Source organism: Theropithecus gelada, chromosome 2, assembly GCF_003255815.1.
Source record: "Theropithecus gelada isolate Dixy chromosome 2, Tgel_1.0, whole genome shotgun sequence".
Classification (NCBI taxonomy): domain Eukaryota; kingdom Metazoa; phylum Chordata; class Mammalia; order Primates; family Cercopithecidae; genus Theropithecus; species Theropithecus gelada.
Genome location: NC_037669.1, coordinates 161,000,254 through 161,017,475, shown reverse-complemented (window position 1 = coordinate 161,017,475; position 17,222 = coordinate 161,000,254). Strand labels below are relative to the sequence as shown.

Sequence of the window (17,222 nt, the reverse complement as noted above, 5' to 3'; positions counted from 1 at the left end):
GAACAAATGAATTAATGAATCATTTTATTTTAACAATTATATATTGATACATTGTCTCTTAAGTGCACATCACTGTGCAGTAGTTCTTCCTGAAGGTGCTTATGGACAAGTCTAATCCTACTCAGTCTGTGCAGGATTTTTGACTGGAATGCTCTTAACACTACTTATGTTGGGTGCAGTAATTTAAAATGTATTTATAGCTAATTCACTGAGAAAAATAAGCATTAGACAAATTGACAGAAGTTGTACTTGGGTTTATTTACGTCCATTTTACATAGGTTTTGAAAAGAGACTCGATATTTATGGTGTTAGATTTGGTCAAAGATCCCCCATGCTGTGTTGGTGAATGTGCCCTTTCTGGATGATTCAGAAGGGTCATTGGGACTACATTGCTTATATGATCCAGATATGGAAGGTAGAATATTAGTTTTTCTTTTAAGGTCATGCTATATGTAATGCATTAATCATTTGTTAATTGTTTACCTCTAAATTATGTCATGAAACATTCTATATTTATTTTTATTTTTAATAGAGATGGATCTTGCTTTGTTGCCCAGGCTGGTCTTGAACTCCTGGGCTAAAGTGATTCTCCTGCCCCAGCCTCCCAAGTGTTAGGATTACAGATGTGAGCTACCACACCTGGCCACTAAATTGTATGATTTTTATTGTGAAATTTCCTTTTGTTTGGCTTGGTTTGTTCTAGACATCTGATATAAATACCTGGTTTGTCTCTACCTCTGATTTTTAAAATTGGTGTGTAATATGCTGTGTTAAAGTGATTTGTAAGTGCTAGCATATATCTCAATGTCTCCAGGCCTGCATGTTTGCAGAAAGAATACTTTGGATACTACTTTTGTCAAAGTCACAGGTTTGTGTTATATGTTACATATGGTAATGGATTTGAGTTCTTTGCAAACTGTAGTATGCTATATAAGTGTAATGTCGTATAAGTTTAAGCTTATGTATATTTTCATAGCTTATTCTTTTAATAGCATATTGTAAGTAGAAAACAATGTCTTTTTAGATTAATAATTTTGATGAGAATTAGAATCTATATTTCTTCACTAAATGTCCTTTTAAAAGACAAATTTTAATGCTTTTCTAGATAAACACTTTAACAGTGTTATTATAAATAAAATGAACAGAACTCAGTATAGTTTTTGGGTTTTATAGGTCTTATCACCAGCATGTGTTTGTAGTGTTTGTATTATTGATCCCACTTTGTGACCTTTAGGTTACTGGAGTTGGCTATAATCAATTTGGGGAAGTGATTGTTGATGGTGATGTTGTTCATGGATTCTATAACCCGGCTGTTAGCAGAATTGTTGAGGTAAATACTTTATTTTCCAAGACAGTGACTTTCTTCATAATGACCTAAGACACATTGATAGGTTCATAGTTTATGTGTATTTTTCTTAGGCGGGCTGTGTGTGCAATGATGCTGTAATTAGAAACAATACTCTAATGGGGAAGCCAACAGAAGGGGCCTTAATTGCTCTTGCAATGAAGGTACGTACCTAAATTTCTCTTCTTTGACAAATGAGACACTACCCTCACAACAGAACGCAGTGTCATCAATTTCAGTATTACTGGTTTTTAAGTATTGAGTGAAAAAAACTCATACTATTACATTGTTTTTACTATCTTTTGGGTATCAGTTTTACTCCTATAAATATCAAGTATAGAGGTTTTTCAGTATAACTTTATTGTTCACATGCAAGTTACAAACTAATGAACAGTCATTGATTTCTTATGAAGAAATGTTCCTGTCCTCCACAATATTGAGATCTGCATGTGAAATACTTCATAAATGTATGTAATTGCTAATAAATACTAACTTTTGAATGAATAAAAGGCAACATTCTTTAGTATTTCTATGTAAAGATAACACAGTCATGAGAAAACAGCTTTCTTTTCTCAGTCTTTCCTTTCTCTCCTTTGTTAATTTTTCAAAATGATTGTGAAGTTATAATTTGTTTTGGGGAGAAGAAGTCTCAGTTAACTTTTCATCTGTCCCAATCTGTCTCCTTATCCCCTAAGTCCTGTATTTGATTCAGTGAGAAACCTAGTAAGTGCAGGCTGTCACTCACAACAGAAATCACTATTCCTACCTCAAGAGTATTCAAAGGAAATTTTGATACTTGTGTAAAGCAAGAGGCTTCTAAATGAGGTTGCTTGAAATGAGAGACAGTATAGAATTACAGGTTATTATAACATATTTAATGAAATAAAATTTATAGTTTTAGAATATGTAGTTTCCTTGGCAGAAAAGCACATTTCTATATCATTTGGTCTCCTTACAACTAAAATAGTATAGTACTCAAAACATGAATTAGTTATCAAGTATTTCCTGTGTTATGCTTATAAAGATACTAGTTTCTCTGAGAGATGAAGAGTACGAACCTATTTTTTTATGGGCAGAGACCTCACATTTTAGGTAGGGAATTTATATTGACATTCTTGAGACAAAAGGCAATCCAAGACAGCAGACACTGAAATCTTAGACATTAAGTCACATATAAGAACAATGCAGATTCAGAGCTGGGATATGAGGGCTTTGAAAGATAGGAAGGGTTTAGATGAGGTAAGCTAGGGAATGAACTAAAGTAGAAGTAGAGAGGAGTAAAAGAGCATAGAGTGGGTTGTGGCTAATGAATTGGCCAAACTGGATAAAATGAAATGTATTTGTGCGACCAGGAGGATTTTTTTTTTTTTTTTAAGACGAAGTCTCGCTCTGTCGCCCAGGCTGGCGTGCAGTGGCACCATCTCCGCTCACTGCAAGCTCTGCCTCCCGGGTTCACGCCATTCTCCTGCCTCAGCCTCCCGAGCAGCTGGGACTAAGGCGTCCGCCACCACGCCCGGCTAATTTTTTGTATTTTTTAGTAGAAACGGGGTTTCACTGTGTTAGCCAGGATGGTCTCAATCTCCTGACTTCATAATCTGCCCACCTCGGCCTCCCAGAGTGCTGGGATTACAGGCGTGAGCCACCGCGCCAGGCCGACCAGGAGGATTTTTATAGACACTGTATGTGGTGGGTTTCTGGAGAACCTTTAAGGCCAAGAAGAGGAGCCTGAACATGTTTCAATAGAAAATAGCAATACATGGTAGAATTTTGAGTAGTTTAAGCATTTTTTGATATTTGGAAGATATTTTTTGTTATTTTTGACATTTGCATATTTGATACTGATGCAAAGGCGATTGGGAAGGAAAACAACAATATGACTGGTAGTATTCAGGATATAAAGTGGTAGAGGGTAAGGGACTAGGATGATAACAAGTGAGACATTTGAGTCCCTAAGAAGTGAGAGATTTAATCTGAAACTTCTATTGATTATAAAAATACATGCTCAGAATTGGTTGGGTAGTTTTATTTATTTATATCCTGCTTCCTTTCAGAATTTGAGCTGGTAGAGGGATTAATACAGTGGGTGTGGGAGGTTTAGTCAGTGTGCAATCCAGAAAACCTGCCTTAGACTCTATCTACATACCTGGGCTTTCATGTTGAAAATGTATACTGTTGTGTAAAGAAGTACAGTATATATAGATGGAGTATTTATTCTTTCACCGTTAACTGAAAAATAATCCAGCCAACCTAGCTACAAGTTGTGATCCTTGTTCTTTGTTAAAGGAAAAAATAATCACATATAGGTGAGAATTAACTTTCTTTTTGTGCCATACAGATGGGTCTTGATGGACTTCAACAAGACTACATCAGAAAAACTGAATACCCTTTTAGCTCTGAGCAAAAGTGGATGGCTGTTAAGTGTGTACACCGAACACAGCAGGTATCCATGTGTTTAAAGAACACGTATTTCCTGTTCAGCTTAGATGAGTAGTTTTTCATTTACCGTCCACCTTTGGGTTTAAATAGTCATTGTACATAATAAAGACTTGTTGCTTGAAAGTACGTGTAATTAATAGTACACTCATCTCTTACTGTTTGTGTTCTCTTTGATAGTCTTTCCTTATAGAATCCATGCATAGATATATTCATGGAGTTGTTGCTGTGTGACCAAACAGCTTAAATGAGTTGTAGCCTAGTCTCAGTCTCCTAAAGCTTGTGACATCTGGTTTTTTCAGAATTTTTTCTGTTCTTCATGACAGTTCCTTGTAAGGTCTTTGCAGACTGTGTTTCAATCTGTGTTCTTTCACTGAAGGAATGTCTTATCTTCAGAACAAATGAAACCACCTTACTTTTTGTAAAGTAGTTTGCAAATGTATATAATTCATGTTGATTACTCCAGCTTACAAGCTGATGAAATGACATACCAGTATTTTAAGCTGCCACCTTGTTCCTGGGTGCTTTAGAAATTTTTCCAGTTAGTGTAATAAGAGTTCTGAATTATCTAGAGTGTATGATTATATCACTCATAGTTGCTATTACCAGCTTGATGTTTAAACTTAACTTTAAAAAATATTGAAGCTTAGGCTGGATGCAGTAGCTCACGCCTGTAATCCCAGCACTTTGGGAGGCCAAGGCTAGTGGATCACCTGAGGTCAGGAGTTTGAGACCAGCCTGACCAATATGGTGAAACCCAGTCTCTACTAAAAATACAAAAATTAACCAGGTGTGGTGATGTGTGCCTATAGTCCCAGCTACTCAGGAGGCTGAGACAGGGGAATTGTTAGAATCCAGGAGGCGGAGGTTGCAGTGAGCCGAGATTGCCCCACTGTACTCCAGCCTGGGCGACAGAGTGAGATTCCGTCTAAATACACACACACACACCCCCCCACACCCACACCCCCTTAAACTTTCCTTCACTCTGTTGCCTAGGTTGAGTGCAGTGGCATGACCTTGGCTCACTGCAACCTCAACCTCCCGAGCATAAGTGATCTGCCCACCTCAGCTTCCCAAGTAGCTGGGACTGTAAGCACGTGCCACCATACCTGGCTAAGTTTGCTTATTTTTTGTAGAGATGGGGTCTCATTATGTTACCTAGGCTGGTCTTGAAGCCCTGGACTCACATGATCCTCCTACCTTGGCCTCCCAGAGTGCTGGGATTACAGGCGTGAGCCACTATGTCTGGACTTATTTGTTATTTTTATAGTTCCTTTGACAGGAATGACTAGTTGGTTATATGTTTTTACCTATGAGCAAACACATGATTTTTGCATATGATACCTATGATTACATCTCTATAGAAAACAGGAATGAAGGGATCTCCCTTCATTCATGTAAGTGGAAACATACTGGTTTTAAAAGGAAGGCCAGGTTGGTTAACACTGAACTTTGAATTGAAGTCTTCCAGGAACTATGTTCATGAGGGCCAAAAAAAAGGTTTCCGTCTGTTCTTTAAAGGAACTTTTACAAACTTAGGTGAAAGAAGACAATTGGAAATAAAACTACGAAAATAAAATGCCTTATACTTTAAACCTTTTAATGTAAAACTTTCAGAAATTGCATTAAACTTAAGCGATTTTCAGCTGATGGCCCTTAACCATATAGTTACATGGCAAGAATATGCATGTGACTTTTTTGGATAGGTCTGTTTCACTACATTTTGTAAACCATCGCTCAGTACTTGAAGATAGTGTGGCTCATGTAATGTTTAATAATTTTACTTTTCGGCAACTTTTAATGTTATCTCACCAAAGTTTTACATTGGAAGATTAAATCTTCTTAGTTGTGGGAGTGGGGGACAGAAAGTAGCAGGATATGTTTGGAAACATTTGATTCTTCTTCTCATTTGCTGACCTGAAGAGTTCCTCTTGCAAAACAAAACCAACCGGTGAAATGAACGAACAAAACCCCAACCCACAGATGTGACTCAGGATCTGTAAGAAGTCAGCCTGACACAGATAGGGAAACTTACCAATTTAAAAGTAACTTCAGTGGCTAGTTTGCTTTTAAAGGACTTTCACTTGAACATGACTGTATATATTTATTATCTCCCTGAAACCCATGAAAATCACTAACAAGGAATAGAAGATATAAACTCAGAAAGTATAGGGAAGATTCAAAGGTGCCAGGTACCTTTGGAGGCAGGGAGTAAGGCATAAGGCTAAAAATAGAGATATTTGAAATTCTGAATAAGGAACCAACAGAACTCCCCCAAGTACCTTTGCTGCTTCTTTAGGCCAGATGGTTAGCCCTCCTTTACCCCTGTGGAACACCAGAAATCTGGGGATAAGAGTAGAGGGTAGGGTTAAGCCTTAAGACTGAAAACAGTGATTAAGAAGATGTCATTGTCCTGAAGGGTTAAGCCCTAGTTCTTAACACCACTTGTCTCTTAGAATACATGAAGGCTGGCATCTCCCTACTCTCATTCCCTCAGTAAGAAGATTCAAGAGTTTTAGAAAAGCTACCTGGTCTCGTATGGCAGCGGTCCCCAGCCTTTTTGGCACCAGGGACTGATTTCCTGGAACGCTTCCGCAGGCAGGGAATGGTTTTGCGATGACACTGGTCCACCTCAGATCCTCAGGCATTAGATTCTCGTAAGGAGTGCACAACCTAGATCCTTTGCATGTGTAGTTCACAATACGGTTCATGCTCCTGTGAGAATCTCATGCCCTGGCTAACCTGACAGGAGATGGGAGCTCAGGCAGTAGTGTTTGCTTGCCTGCAGCCCACTTCTTCTTTGTGGCTGGGTTCCTAACACACCACGGACTGTACTGGTCCACTGCCTGGGAGTTGGGGAGCCCTGTCTTAAGAGGCACCTCTGAGCTAAACTCTTTGTTCATTAGAAGCACTTACCTACTCCTGGACTTTATCTCATCACCCTACAAGAAGGCTTCCCAGTTGATCCTTAGCTCAGCCAGTGCTCATGGAGCTTCTAGTCTTTTAATTTCTTCACTCTTAAAAACAAGTGACAGGGAGGGATTACTAGATACTTGGAGAAAATCTTTAGTATGAAAGTCAAAGACCAAACCAACAGAGAAAGGGGTCTTAGAGAAAGGTAATGACAGATGCTAAAGAAAATTTCCAAAAAACATAAAAAAGATGAAATAACTTTCGATGAAATAACTTTCAGTGAAATGTTTATCAAATAAAGTCAAGAAATGTATCAAAGTAGAACAAAGTCAAAGGCGTGTACAGTATAAAAGGTAAGAAAAATCAAAATAAATACAGAAGATCCAGTAATTACCCCATGGTGGTTATAGGAAGGGTAATAGGAATAGGTAATAGGAAGAAAGAACAGAAAATGAGAAGATTTTATCAACTAATGTTAGAAACTTTTCCAGAATGAAAAGACTTTGGTATCTAGAATAAAGTGGCCCACCAACTGCTCAGCACAATATGTGTGTTAAAGCAGGGTGGGGTGATGGATAAACACAAGACCCATAATTAAGAAATTTGAGAACACTTGGAGAGAGAGAATTTGAAGAGCTTCTAGAGAGCTTTAAGCAAAGGGGAGATCATATAAAAGGGCTTAGGAACTAAAGTACAGTACTCTGCCACTTAGCGCAGCGGGATACACTCCAAGACTCCTAGTGGATGCCTGAAACCATGAGTAGTATTGAACCTTATATATACCATATTTTTTTCGTTCCAGTAACATAGATGGCTACTAAGTGATTAATGGGCAGGGAGCATATGCAGTGTGGATATGTTGGACAAAGGGATGATGTCTTTGGCAGGACAGAGTGGGATTTCATCGCCATACTCAGAATGTTGTATAATTGGAAACTTATGAATTATTTATTTTTGGAATTTTCTATTTAATATTTTTGGACTGCTGCTAAGTAACAGAAATTGCAGGAAATTAAACCCTGGATAAGGGGGCACTACTTTAATTTCTTTATACTTTTCAATGAAAACATTGACACTGTAGGCTGGAAGATAATAGAGCAAAGCCTTCAAAATGAGAGGAAATTTATCCCTAGCTAAACTTACAAATGTCAGGATAGAAGAAAAATGTGTCCTGCACCACACACCCTTTCTTAGAAAGATATTGGTGGATTAAAAAAACAAAACAAAAGCGAGACTTAAAGACTTAAAATTCAGTGAGGATAGAGGTAGAGCATTGTTCCTAGATACCAGTGATACAGCAGGCCTAGAAATCAGCCAGTTAGAAATGGAAAGAAGAGTGAAGGAAGGCGGTCTCCAGTAATAATATAGAGGTAATAGCTTATCTGCTTCTTTGTTGATGTGAAAAAATGCCATGAGAAGGGTTTTATATTACATTGAAGAGTTTAGGAAGAATGAATGATAGGTATACAGAAAACAAAGCAAATTAAAGAGGTGGTTATTAACTTTCTAAAAGACGAAACTTGAACAGGAAAAGAAGAATCTTATTTGAGCTATCAATCAGGATAGGCCATGAAAACAACATCGTGCTCTCCTGCTGCCTCCCTGTCCCCAAATATCTGCTCATTGTAGTTTTTTGGGAACTCAGGCAGATGGAAGCTCCATTTTAATGTGAGCACACACTGTCACAGCAGGGGTAGAAGAATAGGAAATTATGCACCGGCACCTACATTTCCATTTGGAAGTGACACAAATACTCATGTTCATTGGCTAAAGCAAGTCATGCCTGACTTTCGGAGTGAGGAGGGCAATAGGGAAATACACTCCTACCTACCAGGAGAGCTGGGATATTTGTGAATTGCTGTAGTCATTACCACACTTGTCTTAGCGGCAAGGAGTCTTGATGTAAACAAAATACTGGCAGATTTTCCTTTAACTGTATCATAACGATGGGGAGGGGGGAATAGGTAGTGGGAATGGGGAAATTAACATCTGTCACAATAGACAGTGTATAAAATTGATACCTGAAGGAGGAGCAGTATAAACATGTTAAAAACATGAGGGTAAATATCAGAGAAAACAGCTAAAAATGTTAAAGTTATTTTGCTTCCATGGAGTAGGACTAGTGGTGAGAAGGGTTGGACAGGAAACTGCAGTATTTCATTATAAGCTTTATAAGCTTATTTACCATGATAAAAAATAAAAGAAAAAGTCTGATAATACCCATAAATACACTGTGATTGGGAGAATTAAATGGCGTTTTAGGTAGATAGGGAGATATAGATATATATAGTAGCTAATAGAGAACTTGAACCATTGTGAACTGTTATTTCTCTACCATTTCCTGTTGTGTTGCAATGAGCCTCTTTCCACATTCAGAGTGCCAAATTTGGGGCTTAGTATATAGCATTGCCTTTAATGTGTGGGATGGTGGGATAGATGTTTTCTATAAAAGATACAGAAAGCTCCATACAGAAATATTTAATCTTCAGAGTTCAGGTGGCAGTCAAAACCTTAGGCTTGAGTAGCTTCTCTGGGAATTACGAGAAATGAATGGCACTTAATTTTGGACTCCAATGGAAGGTATGTACAAGTTGAAATTAAACTTGTGTTTGGTACATTTTTTCTTAGGACAGACCAGAGATTTGTTTTATGAAAGGTGCTTATGAACAAGTAATTAAGTACTGTACTACATACCAGAGCAAAGGGCAGACCTTGACACTTACTCAGCAGCAGAGAGATGTGTACCAACAAGAGAAGGCACGCATGGGCTCAGCGGGACTCAGAGGTAAGGCTATTTCAGCATAGTCCCCTGGGGTGGAAAAGTAGTGCCTTTTTTTAATTGCAGATGAATTCATGCTTCACATCTGAGCTGTCCAACTCTCTTCCAGGCTTTGTAGAACCCTTGCCAGTATTGAGGTGTTGTGTTTTAGTTGGTTAATTGGCCCTCAAAAGGTGGAAATTTGAGAATGTAGCAAAATATGAATCACTGGTTCTTTTAGATCTCCGGAGGTCTCTGAGTAGCTGATAGAAATTTTATTTTAAACAAGTTTATCTTGTGAGAAGGGAAATGGATCAGGGTAAAATGATGTTACTCTCTTTTTATCATTTTGTCTTAAAGACAAAAATAATTTTCTAAAAATTGAATCTGAGGCCTCTAATATATCCTTTAAGGTGGTTGCTAACTTGATCTGTTACTGTTCACCAGGGAGGTAAAGAAGTCCCCAGATACTGCTTACTTATATGCTGCTGACTGAGCAGTGATGGGGAGAGGGTCTGCTGGACACACACACATCAGGCCACCTCTCCTAGGGATGTCATGTGTAAGACTAGGGGGTTGGTGGTTGGTGTCCTAACCTGATTCTTACCTTCTGGATAGTCATCTGGCTTCTGCAGAATATATATAGTTATGTAGTCTCAGAGCACTTGGAAGAGTTGGCTTCCTTAATTTTATTATTTTAATGAAATAGGAGTCTAAGCACTACAGTTTCTGGGAGGAAGAAAAACAAGTTATGTGAGAAATGTTTTTATTTGTTGTTCACTTAAGCAAAGGCTTTTTTTGAATTTTAAACATTTGTATGGTTATATAGGGCTTCTGTTCTTAAAATAAACTAAGTTTGGAAAGGTACTCTTATCAGCAGAGAACACTGCTCCCAGCCTGCTGCCATTGCTTTATGCCCTTCTCTCTGAACCGTCTGTGCCAACCCCCAGGCTGCTGAACCAAGATCACTCCTCATAGCCCTGCCCCCAGAGCTTGGTGCATCTCATCTGGGATATGGGCTGTATTGTGACCATCTTAACACTTCATCCCCTGTCTCCAAGGAAATGGGAGGCAGAGACTCGTGGCTGAGAAGTTATTTTGCAAATGGATATTTTGGATGGAAAAAAATTTAAAGGAAAACAACTTTTCCTTCCCCCTTTTAATGTAAGAGGCTTTGATGGCAGGTTCTAGAGTTTCTGGGGTTTCATCCCAAAGACCTGAATCTGGAACATTCTCTGGATCCCCCCCACCTCAGTCCTCAAGCTTTCTGGACCCCTGAAGCCAAGGCAGATTCTTTCTCTCAGCATCAGTTCTGGGGCAGGAGGAACCTCTTTTCTGGTTTACCTGGGCCAGACCCAGGGTCTCTGAAACCACAGGGTTTTGATATGTTTTTATCAAGCCAAATGTGCAAATGCTAACTGACACTCTGGAGAATTGAGCACAGGGGGTGCCCTCGTACATTGTACCCTCGCTGCCTTCTGAACAGTTGGCAGACCAACTGTTTGGTGGCCCCAGCTGCTGGAAGCTGAGATACTCTGGCTCAGGGTAATGCTTTGTTCCCTTTACATTCCTCAACTTTCCACCTCAGCTAGGGAAAGAGAATGACAGTTAAGGCTTGGCCCAGGATTACAATCCTTAGAGCAAGTGGGAGTTTCAGAGACTTAAGGGGCACTGCAGGGAGGCCTTGCTGCCACAAAATTAGGGTTTTGATTGCTAAAGCCTGTGTATGAAGGGGCAATGGCAGCTCCACTGAGCCAATCCTGGGAAGACTGGTGCAGAGGGCCTGTTACTCCCCTGATTCATCTCCTTCTTGATTGCTGACATCTGGGGCTTTGACCCTTTCTTTTTAAATTACTTTTGCTAAGATGCACTTATTTATTTATTTTTTAAAAAGACCGTTGGTGGACAAAATGTAAACCCATTTCTCTCCTCTTTTGAACTTCTGGGATGTAGTCACTTCGAGTTTGTTGGCTTTGTTTCCAGCAATTAATACAGCATTAAAAGAGCGGAGAAAAAAAGGTAGGGAACTCTTAGCAGCACATAGCAAGAGGTTTTAAAGTGGCTTGCATTTAGAGGACTTAAAGAGGTTTTGAAGGTCTAGTATATGTTCCCTCTTTTTCTTAGTTTCTGGAACAGAGTTTTCCTACCTTGTTATAATGACTAACTCTTTTCATATGAAGGATTGTGGAGGTTTGTGTATGTATGTATTGTATTGTAACATTATGAAGTAGAGCAGAGTTGGTAGAGGGGAAAGTTTTTGTTGCACAGGGTTTTGGGAAACATTCTGCTCATTTGTCTCTTGCTTCATGTCTTTTCTTCTTTATCTCCCCTTGTGCTCCATTTCCTTCCTCCCCCTGCAATTACCATAATGAAGAACAGAAAGATTTTAAACCTCAGTTGATATGCACTTACGTTATATCTTATAAAACTTAAGTTTCTAAAATACTGTGATTCTTAATTTTGATATTAGAGTATATTTTGTTTTATGTCAGGGATTCTTCACATGAAAAAAGTTTACCTATCCTTGACTCAGAGAGTAGCAACAGATTTTCATTGGTGCTAAAGAAGCAAATAAATGCAGGATACTAACCTCTAGACTAGTGCCACCCCTCCATTAGGAGTGTGCAGAGCTGATCTTTCCGTCTTAGGATTTGCTGACGTACATTTTTGTCACTGTCCCCTTCTGTTACCATCAGCCTCTATCCCAAACACCAGAAACTGTGAAGTGGCTCATTCTTTCAAGGGTGAAAGCCTTTGGAGCCCACATCTACATAAATAATTAGGTATATGACTCTTACATTGGAAAAATAGAATTACTTGCCTTTAACCTTGATTTTTTTTTTGGGGGGGTATATGTAATCTTTCATACCTTCTGCTTGAACAAGAATAGATACTTTCTTTGGTCTCTCTGGGGCTTTTCAGTCTCCCCTTGACTTATTTATGTTTAGTTTGTATGTGCATGTTGTTCAGTCTAATGTCTCAGATGCAGGTACATCCCTTTGGTTAATGAAAGTAGTTACTGGAGTTCCATAATTCTGAGAGCAAGCTAAATGATATTTGGGAAATGAAAAGTACTTTATACTTTATCTTACATGCCCAAGGATGACAGGGAAATAAGTAGAAATAATAATATGATGGTGTTATTTATATACTCTTAGAGAACCAAAGTTACAAATAAGAAATGTCTGTTCATGTTATGGAAAGAGTAAAAGAATCCAAACTATTGTTGGTATTTATGGTTTTACAACCGCTTTCAAATTAACTTTACCTTCCAGGAGTTTTCATGTACAAAGTTGTTACAGGCTGTGTATAATTAATTAATACAGCCTTCTCTTCAAAGTGTTTGATTTTTCTGGAGATCTTGCAAATAGAAAGATGAAGATCCATTAGAAGCCACCTTCAAAAGTGTTTGTTTAAAATTGACTTTAAAGCTTGACAAACCCATAGTTTCTCTAAATAATTAATTCTATTTTCTAAAGAGGCAGTAGTTCCTGTTGAAAGTAGCTGCATGTGGTTACTATGTGAAGATACTGTTAATTTTCCATCTCTTGCCTACTCTGCCCTTCAGTTCTTTAGTTTGATTCTTTTTAGTTAAAACAGCTTAAAGGGACCCCTTATCCAGAACCATTAAACTATAATGTTTTGGTCTGTAATCATTTTGATTTTACAAATGACATTATAGTCTTAAGTGATTTATTTAAGAAGTATTACTGTCTCCAAATTCTATCAACTAAATTCTGATGTTTTTGTGACTCACTTTTTTTGTTGTTGTTTGGATTTTATTATTTCCTAAGTTCTTGCTTTGGCTTCTGGTCCTGAACTGGGACAGCTGACATTTCTTGGCTTGGTGGGAATCATTGATCCACCTAGAACTGGTGTGAAAGAAGCTGTTACAACACTCATTGCCTCAGGAGTATCAATAAAAATGATTACTGGAGATTCACAGGAGACTGCAATTGCAATCGGTATAACTAGACTGCTTTCTTTTGTTTTCGATAGTTTTTCTTAAAATACTGTGGTGCATAATTTTGTGAACTATTAGATATGAATATGTTTATGTAATATTGAGATTATACAGTTGAAATCGACTCATGGTTTTGCTCATGGTCTATATAAAGTTTGCAAAACTGATTATAGTTTAAAAAGTAATAACATTGACATGCATAACTAAATCATGAAATCACATGTATTTTATTCACAGAGGGTAATTATTTTTAATCTCATGATCACCGTGATGACAGAATAAAAGCACTAGATGATGAATGTCAAAGAAAACATGAAACTTAGTTTTCCATTTCAACTTAAGTATAATTTTCAAAGCAGACTTGTGCATAATTTGGAAGAAAATAGCTTGTTATATGTATTTGTTTTTTTATCATGTATACCTATATTTGAATGCTATTTAAGATTACCTTAAGAAGTATAATAAGGGCAAAAAAGAGACTGAAAGTGAATTTCCCAGAGCCTCTAAACTGTAATTCATACTGATAAATTTAACAGTTGGCTAAACTCCATTAATTCTTATTTGGAGAGGGGTTAGTCCAGGAGTTTCGAACTATATATTGTCTAAGAATAGGTCACTAGGAACATGATATTATTGGAAGAATAACTTTTCAATGTTTATTTTCATTTATGTATAACTACATGATTACCACAGATCCACCACCATTTTGTCTGGCTTTGGACACTGTACTTAAAATGCACTCTGATCTTCATTGCATTTCAGCTGCTGAGCAGAACCTGATTGGCCTAGTTTCAATTCTTAGGTATGCTGGCTTAAACAGTCAAAATTCTTTTTTTTTTCTTTTTTCCTGTAGAGACAGGGTCTTGCTATATTGCCCAGGCTGGTGTTGAACTCCTGGGCTCAAGCGATCCTCTAGCCCCAAAGTGCTGAGGTTACAAACCTGAGCCACTGTGGCCAACCTTGAAAATTCTTTATTCTTAAATTTAAACAAAAATAAAAGTCAAACATAAAACCCCAGACTTAATATTGATTCAGATAGGTTTGTATTACTAGTAGATAAAAAAAGAGAATAGATAGCAAATCATACTAAATGAGCATTATGTTGACTTAGCCCGTCAAGCGAAAACAATTTGGTTTATTACATTTTCTCTCTCATTCACTTTAGCCAGTCGTCTGGGATTGTATTCCAAAACTTCCCAGTCAGTCTCAGGAGAAGAAATAGATGCAATGGATGTCCAGCAGCTTTCACAGATAGTACCAAAGGTAGGCCTAAACTAAAGCCTTTTAGACTGAAAGGCCTTATTCTAAGTGTTACCATTTCTGCTACTATCTTAATGAAACTGTTTAATTGTGAACATCAGGGATTTAAGTAACCACCAGATTTGTTGGTTCAAATCCTGAAATGAAGTCTTATCATTGAAGTAGTCTTATGGATTATTTTATGATATGATGTTTATGAATATCAGTGAAAAATTATTAATTTTATGAAGAACCAGATTTCCTTTGAGAAAAGTACTGTGGAAATTAAAAGTGCTTGTATTTATGAATTAGAGGATGGAGAGAGATGATTGCTTTATACTTCTTACTCTTTTGTTCAATTTTAATTTTAGCATGAGTATGTAATTTTTTTTTAAGGTACAATTTACATATAGTAAAATGTACCTATTTTAGTGTATAGTTCTGAGCATTGACAGATGCATGCAGTCTTGTAATCACCACCACAGTCAAGATATAGAACAGTTCCATCATCCCCTCAAATTATCTTATGCCTTTTTGTGGTTACTTTCTCTCCCCCTACTTCCAGGACTTGGCAGCCACTAATTCGTTTTTTGTCTCTGTCACTTTACCTTTTCTAGAATGCACTAAAAATTGAATCATACCGTATGAATGAGGCTTTTGAATCTGCTTCTTTCACTTAGCATAGTGCATTTGACATTTATCTATGTCGGTGGTGTGTATTAGTAGTTTGTTGCTGTTTTTTAAAGTAATAATTCTATTGTGGGTGTACCTTACCTATTCACCAGTTTAAGGACATTTAGATTGTTTCCACTTTCTGATGATTATGAATAAAGCTGCTGTCAACATTTGTGTACAGGCTTTTGCGTGAAAATAAATTTTCATATCTCTTGGGTAAATACCTGTGAGTAATTGCTGGGTCATACACTTAATGTATATTTAATTTCATAAGAAACTGCCAAATTGTTTTACACAAGATGGCTTTATTATTTTGCACCCCCACCAGCAGTGCCTGGAACTTCTAGTAGTCCTGCATCCTCCCTAGCACAAGGGAGTGTCATTGCCCTCACCCCCCATTCTAATAAGTATACAATGGTATCTTACGATGATTTTAGTGTGCATTTCCCTCACAACTAGTGATGTTGGATATCTTTTCATATGCTTATTTGCCATCCATATATCTTCTTTAGTGAAGTGTCTGCCCTGCCTGTTTTAAAAAAATTATGTTTTCTAATTATTGAATTTTGAGCATTCTTTATATAATGTGGATACAAGTCCTTTATTAGATATTTATTTGAAAATGTTTCTTTCCAGTTGGTAGTGTGTCTTTTCCAAGAGGGGAAGTTTTTAATTTTGATTAGGTCTAGTTTTTCAATTTCTTCTTTTATGGACGATGCTTTTGATATCTCAGAACTCCCTGCCTAATCCAGGTTCACAAAGATTTTCTTTGTGTTTTCTTATAGAAGTTTTATAGTTTTGGGTTTTATACTTAGGTCTGTGATCCATTTTGAGTGTGTTTTTTGTATATGTTGTAATGGGTTAAGGTTTATTTTCTTTGCATATAGATGTTCAATTATTCCAGCAACATTTGTTGAAAAGACTGTCCTTTTCCCATTGAAATACTTTTTTACTTTTGATTATAATGCTTTTCTAACAAATTATTTGTAGGAAGAGAGGTATCTCCTGCCCCACAGCACAGTAACTTCTTTAGAGCCAGGTTCCCTGATACGAGATTAACTTACTTTATTATCTTGGGCTGCCTTGTAAGGGGCCTATCAAAGCCTGGTTTGTGGGTACACAGGTCCTGTAGGAAGTGCCGCATAAGAGGTGGGCAGCAGTCTTCCCAGTTGCTGACAGTTCAGATTTCTTGGTTTTATTTATTATATATGCACATCTATTTGTATGTCCTTCAAAATAAGCACTTATCTGGAATTTGCTATTTTGTAGCCATCCATTATTACTAATAAAATATTGCTACCTCTTCCTTCATTTATTTTACACTTACAACTTCAAGTTATATATTTGGAATATGGAATTTTCTTAAATTATTTCTGCATCTTAAGGTAAGGTATGTCTATACTTTTTTGATTAGGAAATTTATTCATTAGTAGTATATGTTCAACATAGAAAAATAAAATGGTATAGAAAAGTAAGAGCTACAATAGAAGTTGTCTGTAATCTAACCCACACTTAGGTTATGCATCCACAGAGTATCCATAATAAGTTAACCTATTATGACTTAAAAAAAATATGTTTAACAAAACCTGGTTGCTACTTTATACTGTTATAATTCTGAACATTCATTTTACATAACTTTGGCATTTCTGAAGTCAGTTATTATTAGAAAACATGTTTTTAATTGCTGTACAGTATTTTGAGTATACCATGTGTATGTGTGTATAAATGCACAGCATATATATATATATAGTTACATAACCATTTTCCTGTTGAAATTTGAGCTTCTATTCTTTTTACTACTGTAAGTGTTCCTTTAAGGATAATGACAATAGCAACCATTTACTATCTGCCAGTTGCATGTATTACCTACATTATCTAATTTACTTCTTTTAGCT

At 37.1% G+C, this 17,222-nt stretch overlaps 1 protein-coding gene across 6 annotated transcripts in view; it reads left to right on the top strand.

Annotated features, from left to right (window-relative positions):
* Nucleotides 1–17,222, top strand: part of ATP2C1 (ATPase secretory pathway Ca2+ transporting 1) — a 165,455-nt gene that overhangs the window by 112,776 nt on the left and 35,457 nt on the right. For all 6 annotated transcript variants that reach the window (XM_025374248.1, XM_025374235.1, XM_025374254.1 and 3 more), the window contains 6 exons: nucleotides 1,235–1,330; nucleotides 1,420–1,509; nucleotides 3,681–3,785; nucleotides 9,320–9,476; nucleotides 13,244–13,414; nucleotides 14,579–14,676. In XM_025374248.1, the coding sequence (XP_025230033.1) occupies nucleotides 1,235–1,330; nucleotides 1,420–1,509; nucleotides 3,681–3,785; nucleotides 9,320–9,476; nucleotides 13,244–13,414; nucleotides 14,579–14,676 (717 nt within the window). The remainder of the gene's footprint in view (nucleotides 1–1,234; nucleotides 1,331–1,419; nucleotides 1,510–3,680; nucleotides 3,786–9,319; nucleotides 9,477–13,243; nucleotides 13,415–14,578; nucleotides 14,677–17,222) is intronic.